The following is a 14,950-nucleotide window of genomic DNA, read 5'->3' as shown; positions in this document are numbered from 1 at the left end:
GGGAATAGTAACACCTCACAGAATAGTCCTGTGGATCAAATAATACATTCAAGGATACCTAGTAATATACTTGGCACATTTATGCTCACAATAAATATTAACTTCCCTTCTTTCTCCCTCCTCCTCTTCCACCCTTATCCTGGGTCTTAAATTCTTGAGAGACAGAGTGGATACCTTGTCTTTCATGATTTCTAACCCCACCCCCCGCAAAGTTACAAAACGACAACTATAGGGCATACTAAATTCCCAAGGCTGCAAACAGGACATTTTCATATTCACAGTAAACTTGGTTATAAAACCTGTAAGCCTGTTTTAATACCTATACCAGGGCTAAGGCCATGGACAAAATATAATTAAATGTGGTGTCCATAATGAAAGAGAACATATACAATTATTAGGTTCTGTATGTTTTCAAATAGTCCTCTGTATGTATAAAATTTTTCATTAAAAATTATTACAAGTGATTAGGTCATTGTAAAGGGAAACTTTATTATATTCCATTGTGAACATTTGTGGTTGCCTCAACTTCCCCTGAGATGAATTGAGAATTAAATGAACAATGACATGCAAATGCAAAATATTATGTTTTAGAATACCATGTGTATGCACAATAGGCTTTAATTAGATATTCTTGAATACTTTATAAATATTGTCCTACTACGGCATCTTTGTGAATGGTGAATAACAATATGCATTAAATTGTCAAGGGGCGTCTGGGTGGCTCAATCAGTTAAGTGCCTGACTCTTGATCTAGGCTCACGTCATGAAATCATGATTTGTAAGATCAGCCCCTCTGTGCTGAGCATGGAGCCTGCTTGGGGTTCTCTCTCTCCCTCTCCCTCTCTGTCCCTCCCCCACTTGCTCTCGTGTGCATGTGCTCTCTCTCTCAAAATAAACTGTAATAAATAAATAAAGGGGTGCCTGGGTGGCTCAGTCGGTTAAGCATCTGACTTCGGCTCAGGTCATGATCTCACCATTCATGAGTTTGAGCCCCACATCAATCTCTGCACACGTGCAAAGCCTGCTTGGGATCCTCTCTGTCCCCCTCTCTCTTTTTCTGCCCCTCCCCCACTTGTGTGCATGTTCTCTCTCTCTCTCTGTCTCTCAGGATAAATAAATAAACTTTTAAAAAAAGGGTGCCTGGGTGGCTCACTGGGCTCTGTGCTGACAGCTTGGAACCTGGAACCTGCTTGGGATTCTGTGTCTCCCTCTCTCTCTGCCCCTCCCCCACTTGCTCTCTCTCTCTCTCTCTCTCTCTCTCTCAAAAATAAACATTAAAAAAATTAAAAAATAAAAATAAAATAGTTAAGATGTAATCATTTATACTTTATATAGCTTTGTTTTCCTTACTACTGTGCAATAATATACACTCACTGTAGAATTTGTCACCCCTCTTCATCTACTGCAATTAAAAATATTCTGTATGAGGGGCGCCTGGGTGGCTTAGTCGGTTGAGCATCCGACTTCAGCTCAGGTCACCATCTCGCGGTCCGTGAGTTCGAGCCCCGCGTCGGGCTCTGGGCTGATGGCTCAGAGCCTGTAGCCTGCTTCCGATTCTGTGTCTCCCTCTCTCTCTGCCCCTCCCCCGTTCATGCTCTGTCTCTCTCTGTCTCAAAAATAAATAAATGTAAAAAAAAATTTTTTTTTTAATATTCTGTATGAGATTCATTTTGTAACTTGTCAACTTTAAACCTCTTATTACAACTCAGCCTCTTGCTGATAATTAACATTTCCCACAAGCTCTCAAACAGAACTCTCCCTATAGGATAAAAGAAACACTGATATTATATCAGATAGGAAAGAATATCCAGCTAGATGCTTAACCTTCTTCAAGAAACCATCATTAACTAAACTCTGCCAATCTAGATAGAAGCCAAAAAGTAGAGAGGGGCAAGGTTTTGGCATAACACAAATTGCTGAAATCTCAGACACATCTCTGGGCAGCAATCCATGTATACTATCTTAATATTATGTTCCTGATACACAATGGCTCCTCAAAAAAAGCATGTATTATTGTATTGAACTGTATATTTTACTGACCTAATGGTTTTCTAATAAGAATTTTTTAGCTGGGGTAAAATTTTCAGAGATCAATAATGTTACATTTCTTTTGGCTGTATTATTTTCACATTCAGAATCAGGGAAGAAGAAACATCTGGTGCCAGTTGTATAAATACGCTAAAATTGAGCAAGTCCAGGTTAAATCCTTTCATTCCTAAGAGGTACACTTAAATTTCAACAGGAAGAATTCAGTCTCAACACTAGGAAGTTCCAGGAAATGCTACCTTACTATATCTATTTTATTTGCTTTTGTTATCCTGAGGCCATTAGAGTGTAATGCCTTCTTTGGAGATTGTAAAGAAAAATATAAGTAACTAAGTTCTTTGGATAATTTAAGTGCATACCTACCTGGAAGGAGAGGAATGTATCTTCAGCTACGTGAGTACAAAAAGCAGTAATAAGTATTATAAACCAATTAATTTAACTGGCTCAGGCAAAAAAAAAAAAAAGCCATGCCACAAAAAATAAAACAAAATTAATCTGTGTATAATGGCTCAAAAATTTTTTTCAAAATTAAAATCATGGAAGTTTTTCTGAAACATCTTCCCCCAACCAGGAATTTCTGAGAATAAATTTATATCATCAGTCCATTAAACAAACCTGATAGTTTAGATTTACTAAAAAAATACTCCATATTAAAGAAAATATATTTTATATTCAAATGAGTAAATACTGACAAATAATCGTGTGTACAAATATGTTTTTGCTTTTAAATGTATTAAGGGAACTAGCTATGATGCATATATATTCTTGTGTGAAGAAATTTTTGTTAAGTAATCTCCCACAATACACTTAAAAAATAAATCATAATATTAGAATACTTCCTTTATAAAAGCAATAACACCTGTATACGGTTAACAAAAATTTTTCAGCCTGGCCTCTATTCTCACCAGTTGACATACCTCCCTCTGGTGGACAAATGGAAACTGTACATTTAGCCCCTGGAGTTCTCTTATACCTTTTTTCTTTTATTCAATCCTTTCAATTTGGTTGCCAAAATTTTTGGCATTCGCTTCCTTTATGATACTATCTCTCCTTTCCACCAGACTCAACACAGTTCCTGCTTTTTCTAAGAGATGTCTTTAATATTTTTTTTATTTTTTCTTTGAGAGAGAGTGAGAGAGAGAGAGAGAGCCAGTGCAAGAGAGTGGAAGAGAGGCAGAGGGAGTGAGAGAGAGAATCCCAAGCAGGCTCCACATGGAGCCCAATGAAGGGCTGGATCCCATGATCCCGGGATCATAACCTGAGTAGAAATCAGGAGTCGGTTGCTCAACCAACTGAGACACTCAGATGCCCCTTTAAGAGACATTTTTAAGACTCATTTCTCAGACGGGGCCTGCTTGGGATTCTCTCTCTCTTTCTTTCAAAATAAATAAAAAGAAAAAAGATGTTTAAGACTCATTTCTCTTCCGAGGACGTAATCCATTTCAATTCTGAAGATATAACTGTAATTGAGATTCAATTACAGTTGGGGTAGGAAGAAAATAAAGACACTGGGGCGCCTGGGTGGCTCAGTCGGTTGAGCGTCCGACTTCAGCTCAGGTCACGATCTGACGGACCGTGAGTTCGAGCCCCGCGTCGGGCTCTGGGCTGATGGCTCAGAGCCTGGAGACTGCTTCCAGTTCTGTGTCTCCCTCTCTCTCTGCCCCTCCCCGTTCATGCTCTGTCTCTCTCTGTCTCAAAAATAAATAAACGTTAAAAAAAAAAATTAAAAAAAAAAAAAAGAAAAGAAAAGAAAGACACTGAAGGGATTAAAAAAAAAAATCAGCAGTAACATAAGCAGCCAACTCTAGAAAACACTTCATTACAATGAGGAAATACTAGCAATAAATGCAAAACCCCAGTAGTGAACTGGAAATTAGGTTGAACAGTCCTAAGACTCCTTATGTTTGTAATTCATAAGCTACTTTAGTTGATTCATTCTTAAAATCAACGTGGGGATCCCCAGGGTAGAACCATGGACACGGAGCTAGTGAATGTGTGGGTCTCCAGGGTAGAGGTAACATACCAGGCAGTGGGCTCCCGGAACCACGTGCTACTTAACACCGTTCTGGACTAAATGCAGAAATCGCTGCAGCGGCCACAATTATATTGGTTTGCAAGTTTAGGAAGACTGGTCATTACTCCTATGCCACCATTGTTCCAAAGCCACACAATGAGCTGAAAGCAGGGAGATGAGGGTTTCGTGTGTGTGCTGTTGTTGTTGTCTTCCCACCCACAGTATTCCCAAAGGCTAGTCAAGTTACAGCCGTGTCCTTTAGATTCAAGTCAGGTCCAAGCCACCATGTATGCTCACGGAGCCGAGGAACCTTTGAGAAGTCAATGCCAGCTTAGCCATAAACAGACACCTCCTTGGTCAGGTAGTACCACACTCTTAGAGTTGGAAGAAAGCCTCAAAGTCATCTATTCTAAACTTCCACCCAATGCAAGGATCCCTTTTGCACTATCCCTAATTAACTTCCACTTGAACCCTTCCACTGATGAAGGAATTCACTACCTCTCAAGTTTACCTGTTCTGTTCTTCAAGGTTCTAATTGCTACAGTGCTTCATTGAGCTAAATTCTGCATCGCTTTAGCTTTCATCCATTGGTCTTTGATGTGTCCTCTGAAGCAGAATTTTCCATGTGAAAGAACACTTAAATGAAGAGACGTATCACGCATTCCCTTCTCCAGTTCAAATATTTCCGGTTCCCTTCATTGTTCCTCCTATGAGGCGATTTCCAACTTCTTGCCTGCTCTGACAGAGAGCTGACTTCATAACAGAACTTGTCACCGCACAGGCCACACCAGTTGGTGCAGCCGGGCAGAACCTACGAGCGTCTCAGCCCTGAACGACAGCTTCGCGTAAGAGATGGACGGGTGGCGTCGGAAGCGCGCTCCGATTTGAAAGCGGCGCGAGCGGAAGTCAGGTCAGAGCGCTAGCCAATAGGGCGCTGCGCTCCTCCCCCGGGCATTGCTGCGGGCCAATCGCAAGCCCCTAGGGAAGGGAGGCGGAGCCGCACCGAACTTCTGGGCTTGCGCAGGGGCGGGGAGCAGCTGCTTTGAGCGCTGCGGAGTTGCGAGTTGAGTTCGCCCAGGTAAGAGGGGAGTTTTCTGGTTGCGAGGTGGTGAAGACGCATGCCAGCGTTGGTCCCTGCGGTGCTAGGTGGAAAGGAGTCCTGTTTCCACTCTTCCGAAGGGAGAAGCTGGGAAAAGCGGAGGCTTTGTAGAATCTCTGCAGCCCTTTGGTGGCCCGAGCTCCCCGAGCGCAGCAGGAAGTGTGCCCCTGGGAGAAGTATGCCTCGGGGCCACGCACAGGCGGTTCTGCCTTCTTCACCATCTGGTCCAAAGTTCACGTTTCCTTCATTAGCTACTGAAACTTATTACAGGGCTGCATACTGGTAGGCATTGTAGATTAAAAAAAAATTTGTTTTAATTTCTTTTAATGTTTGTTTATTTTTGAGAGGGAGAGAGAGAGAGAGAGGGAGACACAGAATCGTCGCAGGCTCCAGGCTCCGAGCTGTCAGCATAGAGCCCGATGCGGGGCTCGAACCCACGAACTGGGAGATCTTGCCCTGAGCCGAAGTCGGGCGCTTAACCGACTGAGCCCCCCGGGCGCCCGTGATTCAAAAAATTTTTTAAAAGAAAGGAGAAAAACTTACATAGATAGACTAGACCTGCCCTCAAGGCATTTTGCCCTAGGAGGAGAGGCTGTCAGAGATGAATTACCACTCACGATGCAAGTTGGTGTGGAAGCAGAGAGGGTGACCTTTGAAAGGAGTAGAGGATTGGGATGCATTATTAGAGAAGGGCAAGAAGTGATCATTTAATGTGTATATGTCTGTAGGTATGAAAGAATGAGACTCTTGTGGGCAGCAAGAAATCGGTGTGGCTGAAGCACAAGTTTGTGGAGAGTAGTTACTGGAAATGGAGTTGGAAATAGGCGTTGGGGTTTGATTGTAAAGAATCTTTGTGCCCAGAAAATAGGCAGTAATTGATGGCTTTTGAGCCAAGGAGTGCCATACACCAATTTGTGTTAATATGGTGAGACTGGGGTCTGGTTGAGGCAACCAGAGAAATTTCTTTAGAGAAATTGTCTGGCTTGTTCTCACCGTATTCTAATCCCTTTACCATGCCTTTCCCCTGGGTTCTCATTTTATATAAAACTACACCCTGTTACTTGTGGATTCTTACTGTCCTTGCTTTTTCAGTATCTGCTTACTGAGAAAAGTAGTAAGGATCTGTATATGAAAGGTGAGGTTAATTATCTAGTAAAATAACTGCCTCCAAAAGACGATACTCTTATAATAGTTCTTTTTTTAACGTTCTTATTTGTTTTTTTTTTTTTAACATTTATTTATTTTTGAGACAGAGAGAGACAGAGCATGAACAGGGGAGGGTCAGAGAGAGAGGGAGACACAGAATCTGAAACGGGCTCCGGGCTCTGAGCTGTCAGCACAGAGCCCGATGCGGGGCTCGAACTCACAGACCGTGAGATCATGACCTGAGCCGAAGTCAGCCACTTAACCGACCGAGCCACCCAGGCGCCCCGTTCTTATTTGTTTTTGAGACAGAGAGAGACAGAGCATGAGCAGGGGAGGGGCAGAGAGAGAGGGAGACAAAGAATCTGAAGCAGGCTCCAGGATCGGAGCAAAAGATGATACTCGTAATGGGTGTGGCTAAGGAAATTTGGAAGTACTTTAAGGAATAATTTAGGGGCACCTGGGTGGCTCAGTCGTTTAAGCGCCTGCTTCAGATTCTGTGTCTCCTTCTCTCTCTCTACCCCTCCCCACCTTGCCCTCTCTCCCTCTCCTTCTCTCTCTCTCTCTCTCTCTCTCTCTCTCTCTCTCTCAAATAAAAACAAAAATTTTTAAAGAATACTTTATATGAAAGGTTGTTGTAGTATAATTATATTTAATGATTTAATTCACTTGTAATATTATTAATCTTATTTAAGTATTTCCGGAAGAGTTTGTTAATTGTGGAGGAGCAGCAAACCTGAAGATTAGAAAAGAAAGACCCAAAGGACCCATTTATCTGCAACACAGTGCAGGAGAGTGTCTTTACCTAACCAATACACAAATTTACTCTCCTTTAAACATCCCTGTGATTGAGGTAGGTGCCTCAATCTAAATTTATGATTATCATAAATAACAACCATTCAGTTTACAATCTGTGCCCACCAGGTAATCTTCTGATTATAATTAGTTTTCCAAGTAGAAATAACTTGAGAGACTGTGCGGGATCAAAATTAAAGATTTTACTGTAGTTGTACACATTAATTAATTGACCTTTTAATGTTTAAGCCTTTGTGAGTGAGCCTGGAACAAATTAGTACATCTAAGCCCTACTAAATCTAGGTTTACTGCCAAGTTGAGTTTTTAGTTTATAAAACTGAGAACCAGATCCTGAGGTGTATGTATTTGTGGACTTTTATGAGGTAATTCTCAAACTTCATATGGAAGAGCAGAGGATCAAGAGTAATCAAGACATTCCTGAAGAAAAAGAACAAGGTGGAGGAACTCAACTTATATATATCAAGTCCTATTAATAAGTTATAGTAATTAAAATAGGTATTGGCTCAAAGATAATCCAATTGACCAGTGGAACAAATTGAAGAATCCCAAAACAGATCTACCCATATATGGAAATTTAATTTATGACCATATCAGCAGGGAAAGGATGGACTTTCCAATAAAAGGGACTAAGACGATTGGTTATTGCTATGGAGGAAGAAATCCAAAATTGGGCCTCTACCTCACAGTATACCCAAAAAGTGATTCCCACTGGATTAAAGACTTAAACTGTAACACATTTAGAAGAATATGTAGACAAATAGCTAAGTTTGGGGTTAGGGAAAATTTTAATACACAAAAGTATCCGTGTAAAGGAAAAGGTTTTAAAATCGATTATGTTAGAGTTCATAGTTGTGCGTCGGTTCAAAGACATCAAAAGTTTGTCAAAAGACAAACTGGCAGATGGGATATGTAACTCCTCTATCAAAAGATCCATGTCCTTTGAATAGTAGCTAAAGGGAGAAGTAGAGTTAGGAAGGGTGTTGAGTGGGTGTGGATGTGGGTGTTTGTTTTAGGTGAGAGAGATTTTGAGCATATGTGAATGTTGATGGGAAGGAGATTGGAAATACTAAAGAACAGTAAGGATGTGGAATCCAAGGTACATGGAGAAAACAGACATTTAAGCCTTGGCTTGTAAATATCTCAGAGTGAGACTACCTCCATATCATTCATTCATTGCTTTCCTCACAAAGCTTATATGGACTTCCTCCCGCAGCTAATATTTGTCAATCCTTTTCTATGCCAGGCATGCTGAGGGGGCGGTGGGGGGTAAAATTAGACCCAGGCTCTACCTCATGAGTTTATAATTTGTCAACGGAAACAGACATTAATTGAAAACTTGTAGTGTGTTTGTTGTTTGTAGAACTTTTTTCATTATTTACACTTTATTTTTAAAATTTACTTGCTTGAATAGATAACAAGAAGGAAATAGAAAAAGCATAGATTCCCTTCTCAGAATGGGGATTGATATGAAGAATTTGTTTTTTACTATATTGAAGCCATGTGCTAAAAACCCCAGTCACTATTGCTGACTATTTCATGGTTGCCCCTTTTCTCCCTAGTGAATCTCAGCCAGCTCCTAGGGTGGTGCAGTGAACTGTGTGTGGTTCCTTCTGCCTGGGGACCATGCAGAGAGCTTCCCGTCTGAAGAGGGAGCTGAAGTTGTTAGCCACAGAGCCACCCCCGGGCATCACTTGCTGGCAAGATAAGGACCAAATGGATGATCTGCGAGCTCGTACGTATCATGTGTTGCCTATGATGACCCTGCTGAAGATTGTGCTGAAATCTGAACATTTGTATACTCTAAAGTAGAGACCAATGGCAAGGTCAAAGTGCCCTGCCACCTTTCTAACCCTAATTTGTTTACATGTATAAAAAGATTTGCTTGACATTGCTTCTTTGGTCTTTTATTACACCTTTTGCTGACTTGTAGCCAGGATTTGGGCACCAGCTCTGAAGCAGTGTTTAGACCAAAGGTCGCCATCTCAAATATCTGTGAGGCCAGACAGGAAACATAAATGATTAGAATACTGCAGTCCATACAAAACAAATCTGCAGCTTGTATTTGATCTATGGTCAGTATTGTCCAACTTCTGTTTTGATCTTCCATCTCTCCTTTGTTTGACACCATGAAACAAAGTACATGGGTACATTGGTGTCTTGCATGCAAGCTTATTAAAGCCCTGAAAGAGAATTACTGTCCTAGACCTAGCTTTTCTTTAGGACCGTCAATTTTATTAGGTCTGTATGGTGTGGTCATTTGAATCATCCAATTACCTTTTAACTAGGTTTTTTTCTTTTAAGAAATATTAGGTGCGGCTGACACACCTTATGAAAAAGGTGTTTTCAAGCTGGAAGTTATCATTCCTGAGAGGTTAGTATGAATTAGATTCTAAGCTTACTAAAGCACAGTTATTGGAAGATAGAGTAATGTAGTAGAGTGTTAAATGTAGGAGTTAAAGGTCCTAGGTTTTAATCCTAGTCTTAGGATTTAATGTGACCTTGGGCAAGTTATCTCTCCGGAGTTCAAATTCCTTCTCTCAAAATGGGTTAGATCACATCTAAGGCCCCTCTTTTTTTCATTGTGCTAAAATGTACGTAACATAAAATTGATCATTTAAACCACTTTTAAGTGTTTGGTACGGTGGCATTAAATACATTCACATTGTTATGCACCTATCACCATTCTTCTTCTCCAGAACTTTGTCATTTTCCCAGACTGAAATTCCATACCCATTCATCAGTAACTTGCCAGTCCTCTCTTCCCCCAGCACCTGGCAACCACCATTCTACTTTCTGTTTCTATGTTAAGGCCCCTTTTAATTCAGATCTCCTTCAAGGTTCTCATCGGGTGAGTTGCAGTTGCAGATTTGTGCAGAATGAGGAAGGAAAGAAATGAATGTCTGTTATGTAGATGTCTATTCACTAGGTCAGATCCTGGCCAAACTTGTTAAAGTCCTGAGAGAAGTTGCATAATAATCATGTGATAGATCAGTTCTGAAAATAGACTGGGAATTTTCCAAGGTTTGTGTCTCAGTAAAAAGGCATAATAACCAAATGGCAATGTATAAATCTTAATTGCATCCTGTTTTTCAAAAAACCATATGTAAAAAAAAAAAAAGACTGGGGAGCAATTGAGGATATCTGAATAGTAGATGATATTGGAGAATAAATTTTTAATTTTTTCTTAGGTATACTGGTAGCACTGCAGTTATATAGGAGAATGACCTTATTCTTGGGAGACACATGATGAAGTATTTAGAGGGTGAAGTGGCTTGATCTAGGTGGTGGGTATATGAGTGTTTTTAATGCTATTATTTCAACTTTTGTAAGTTTTCATAATAAAAACTTGAGGAGAGAAAAGTTTTGCCTGTCAAAGGCTGTCTTCCTGATTAGTCATCAGGAAACTTTATAATACAGTAAGAAGCAATATTTTAATAAAAATTCTCTATTGTCCTATGCTTTCAAAGGTATCCGTTTGAACCCCCTCAGATCCGATTTCTTACTCCAATCTATCATCCAAACATTGATTCTGCTGGACGGATTTGTCTAGATGTTCTCAAATTGCCACCAAAAGTGAGTGCTGGGTAAAGGGTGGACTGTATAGCCGTCTGTGGTTCTCCTCTATATAACTTGAATTAGAGTATAACATTTTTAGTAATACACAAGTATCTGCCTGTTTGTCTGTGTATAGGGTGCCTGGAGACCATCTCTCAACATTGCAACCGTGTTGACTTCTATTCAGTTGCTCATGTCCGAACCCAACCCTGATGACCCACTCATGGCAGACATAGTAAGTATCTTCTTTTCCTCTGCGGCCCATATCCTACTTTCTTTATACCTCCGACTTCATTTGTGAGGATAGCTGTGGCAGCTGCCGCTGAACCACTACAAATCATTTTTCTTTCCACTGACTCTTCTTTGATTTTGTCTCAGTCCTCCGAATTTAAATATAATAAGCCAGTCTTCCTCAAGAATGCCAGGCAGTGGACAGAGAAGCATGCAAGACAGAAAGAGAAGGTATGATGATTGTACAGTTCTGATTTTGCTCCTGTTGTTAGCCCATTAAAAGTGTATCTGTTTATAAATGTATACATGTTTATGAACTTTGCTAAATTTGTACTGTACTCTAGAGTAGCTAATTGATCTTTTTCTCCTATTGCAACTTTCTAAATACTTATTCAGCAAAACAGGCTAGTAGTTCAAACAAAAAGTACATTTTTCCTTAATAGTTGTCATCTATTGACAACACTAGAGGGTAGGCAGCATCTGGTTAATTTTGTGTGTGTATATATATATATATATATATATATATATATATATATATATATACTTTTCAATTTATTTTTTTTTAATTTACATCCAAATTAGCATATAGTGCAACAATGATTTCAGGAGTAGATTCCTTAGTGCCCCTTACCCCTTTAGCCCATCCCCCCCACACCCCCTCCAGGAACCCTCTGTCTGTTCTCCATATTTATGAGTCTCTTGTTTTGTCCCCCTCCTTGTTTTTATATTATTTTTGTTTCCCTTCCCTTATGTTCATCTGTTTTGTCTCTTAAAGTCTTCATATGAGTGAAGTCATATGATATTTGTCTTTCTCTGACTAATTTCACTTAGCATAATACCCTCCAGTTCCATCCACGTAGTTGCAAATGGCAAGATTTCATTCTTTTTGATTGCCGAGTAATACTCCATTGTATATATATACCATATCTTCTTTATCCATTCATCCATTGATGGACATTTGGGCTCTTTCCATACTTTGGCTTTTGTTGATAGTGCTGCTATAAACATTGGGGTGCATGTGTCCCTTCAAAACAGCATACCTGTATCCCTTGGATAAATACCTAGTAGTGCAATTGCTGGGTCATAGGGTAGTTCTAGTTTTAGTTTTTTGAGGACCCTCCATACTGTTTTCCAGAGTGGCTGCACCAGCTTGCACTGCCACTAACAGTGCAAAAGAGATCCTCTTTCTCTGCATCCTTGCCAACATCTGTTGTTGCCTGAGTTGTTAATGTTGGCCATTCTGACAGGTGTAAGGTGGTATTTCATTGTGGTTTTGATTTGTATTTCCCTGATGATGAGTGATGTTGAGCATTTTTTCATGTGTCAGTTGGCCATCTGGATGTCTTCTTTGGAGAAGTGTCTATTCATGTCTTTTGCCCATTTCTTCACTGGATTATTTGTTTTTTGGGTGTCGAGTTTGATAAGTTCTTTATAGATTTTGGATACTAACCCTTTATCTGATATGTCGTTTGCAAATATCTTCTCCCATTCTGTAGGTTGTCTTTTAGTTTTGCTGATTGTTTCCTTCGCTATGCAGAAGCTTTTTATTTTGATGGGGTCCGAGTAGTTCATTTTTGTTTTTGTTTCCCTTGCCTCCGGAGACGTGTTGAGTAAGAAGTTGCTGTGGCCAAGATCAAAGAGGTTTTTGCCTGCTTTCTCCTCGAGGATTTTGATGGCTTCCTGTCTTACATTTAGGTCTTTCATCCATTTTGAGTTTATTTTTGTTTATGGTGTAAGAAAGCGGTCCAGGTTCATTCTTCTGCATGTCGCTGTCCAGTTTTCCCAGCACCACTTACTGAAGGGTTAATTTTTTTATATATATTCTTGGGGGTAGCATGGATAAATGAGAGATGACTTAGATTCTTTTTTCTTTTTTAATGCTGAGAAGCGACTACTGCAGGAATCAGGAAGGAGTGAGAGAGGTAGAGGAGGGAGGGGAAAATTAACATTTCTTATGGGACCATTCATGGAAGAAGGAAAATTTCCCCGATTTAAATTGATAGAACTTCCTCCTTTAACAATACAAATTGCAGGAAAACAAAGATTTGCACGTTCTGTTTCTTGCTGAGTTATAACATCCTTCAGATTGAGTTAAGTAGCAGTTACTTATGAAAAGAAACAAAAATTTAAAATATACAAAAGATTGAGGAGGATGCCTTTGGAGGGAAAATTATATACAAGAGGTAACAAAGAAGTACTTGGAAATTATATTACAGCACTTCATTGTTCTCCATCCTGGTTTTAGTGTGAACCTTCTATCTTACCGTATCTGCTCCTTTTTAGGCTGATAAGGAGGAGATGCCTGGTGATCTGCCAGAGGCTGGTGACTCAGAAGTATGCAACACAACACAGAAAAGGAAAGCCAGGCAGCTGGGAGGCACAGAAAAGAAATTTTGCCCTGATGCTTAGGGGTTCGTCCTGGTCTATCTTAGTTAATATATTCTTTGCTAAGATGCTCTAATTTGCTTACCTTTCTTGACTGTTTGTCTTTGTATTTGTTGACATTATCATTTTTTGTATCGTCTAAAACAGACCTTGTGTATTTACATATTCTGCTCTACATAGATGCTCTGAGGGTAGTTTGTTTTATTTAGCTTGTACATACGTATTTTGAAACCTTTTAAACCTGAAAAATAAATAATCATCTAATGTTGAATGTGTGTTTATCCTGAATGTGTGTCTGGAAGCAAACTGTCCAGAAAGCTATATAATAAGAATGTTAAAATATTTGGAATTTTCTCTTTTATTTTGCCAACTTTCCAACATCACTCAGGACACTGAATGTTTGACGTAGATGTAAAGTAGCTATTGGAAACAGTTCAGTTACCACTAAGCTTTAGGGATTCTGGGTTTTCAGATTTTTATTTTATTTTATTTTATTTTATTTTATTTTATTTTATTTTGTTTTGTTTTATTTTGTTTTATTTTATCTTTAGAAGGGTTTTTTGTTTTTTTTTTTTAATGTTTATTTGTTTTTGAGAGAGACAGAGACAGAGCTTGAGCAGGGGAGGGGTAGAGAGAGAGGGAGACACAGAATCTGAAGCAGCTCCAGGCTCTGAGCTGTCAGCACAGAGCCCGATGCAGACCTGATCATGACCTGAGCCGAAGTCGGACGCCCAACCGACCGAGCCACCCAGGCACCCCATTTTTAGAAGTTTTAATACAATGTGGGAATAAGGTAATGTACCCTTTTGTTAATTTTTTTGCAGCTTTAACTTTTTGTGATTTTTATAGCTGGTCAGAATTACTAGGGTATAATTTTCATTTGTTCAATAAATTATTGAACACCTGCTATGTACCAAGTATTGTGCTAGTGTTTTAAAATATAATGGTGAAAAATTCTGACATGAGATTAACCAAATAACCATACAAATTTAAATAAGGATTTTTGTGTCATTTTCTGTCCCTAGCTTCATTTCATGGCAAGTACTACTCTGAACAAATAGGTGCCAAACCTGAATCCCCCACTCACAATTTTATAATATACTTGGATTTTGTTATTCTATTTAGATGACAGGGAAAACAGATTTGAAAAAGCAGAAATCAGTTGAAGTGGAAAGAGGCTGCCCATGCCAAGTGAAAGACTTTCTGAGGAATACAGATACTAGGAGTCTACCTAGAAAAATAAAGACTGTAATGTCCCTGTCCATATCCCAGTGTACCAGTTTTATCTCAGTGATTTTATACCTAGGCCAGGCACCACCCACACAAAATAGTGCATCTCTGGGGGCTCCTGGTTGGCTCAGTTGGCTGAGCATCTGACTCTTGATTTCTGCTTAGGTCATGGTCTCAGGTTCATGAGTTTGAGACCCGCATCGGGCTCCATGCTAACAGTGCAAAGCCTGCTTGGGATTATCTCTCTCCCTCTCTCTCTGCCCCTCCCCACTCATGCCCCTCTCAAAATAAATAAATGAACTTTAAAATCGTGCCTTTCTGAATAGGCGATTTCCATTCATCCACCTCTGAGTTACCTTGTATCCTTCATTCAGCACAGCCTGCCACAAAACACGTAGGACTCAATACCCAGAAGATAAGAAATGGGAATT

General features: G+C 39.8%; 1 protein-coding gene across 4 annotated transcripts; it reads left to right on the top strand.

Moving 5' to 3' along the window:
• The first annotated feature begins 5,057 nt into the window (after positions 1 to 5,057).
• On the top strand, positions 5,058 to 13,560 carry UBE2T (ubiquitin conjugating enzyme E2 T). 4 transcript variants are annotated; one of them, XM_007086463.3, is made up of 8 exons: positions 5,058 to 5,138; positions 6,998 to 7,155; positions 8,678 to 8,850; positions 9,420 to 9,489; positions 10,586 to 10,691; positions 10,810 to 10,908; positions 11,052 to 11,135; positions 13,188 to 13,560. In XM_007086463.3, exons 3-8 carry the CDS (start codon positions 8,742 to 8,744, stop codon positions 13,311 to 13,313), a joined length of 594 nt encoding a protein of 197 aa, XP_007086525.1. In that variant the 5' UTR covers positions 5,058 to 5,138; positions 6,998 to 7,155; positions 8,678 to 8,741; the 3' UTR covers positions 13,314 to 13,560. The 4 variants fall into 4 exon arrangements, with proteins under 4 accessions (XP_007086525.1, XP_015394959.1, XP_007086526.1 ...); XM_015539472.2 differs by lacking the exon at positions 5,058 to 5,138 and adding an exon at positions 5,174 to 5,441; XM_015539473.2 differs by lacking the exon at positions 6,998 to 7,155 and having other exon boundaries at positions 5,065 to 5,138; positions 9,429 to 9,489.
• Positions 13,561 to 14,950: the final 1,390 nt, after the last annotated feature.

This window comes from Panthera tigris, chromosome F3 (genome assembly GCF_018350195.1).
Source record: "Panthera tigris isolate Pti1 chromosome F3, P.tigris_Pti1_mat1.1, whole genome shotgun sequence".
Classification (NCBI taxonomy): domain Eukaryota; kingdom Metazoa; phylum Chordata; class Mammalia; order Carnivora; family Felidae; genus Panthera; species Panthera tigris.
The sequence above is the reverse complement of the archived record's forward strand: the minus strand, read 5'-3'. Positions and strand labels throughout refer to the sequence as shown.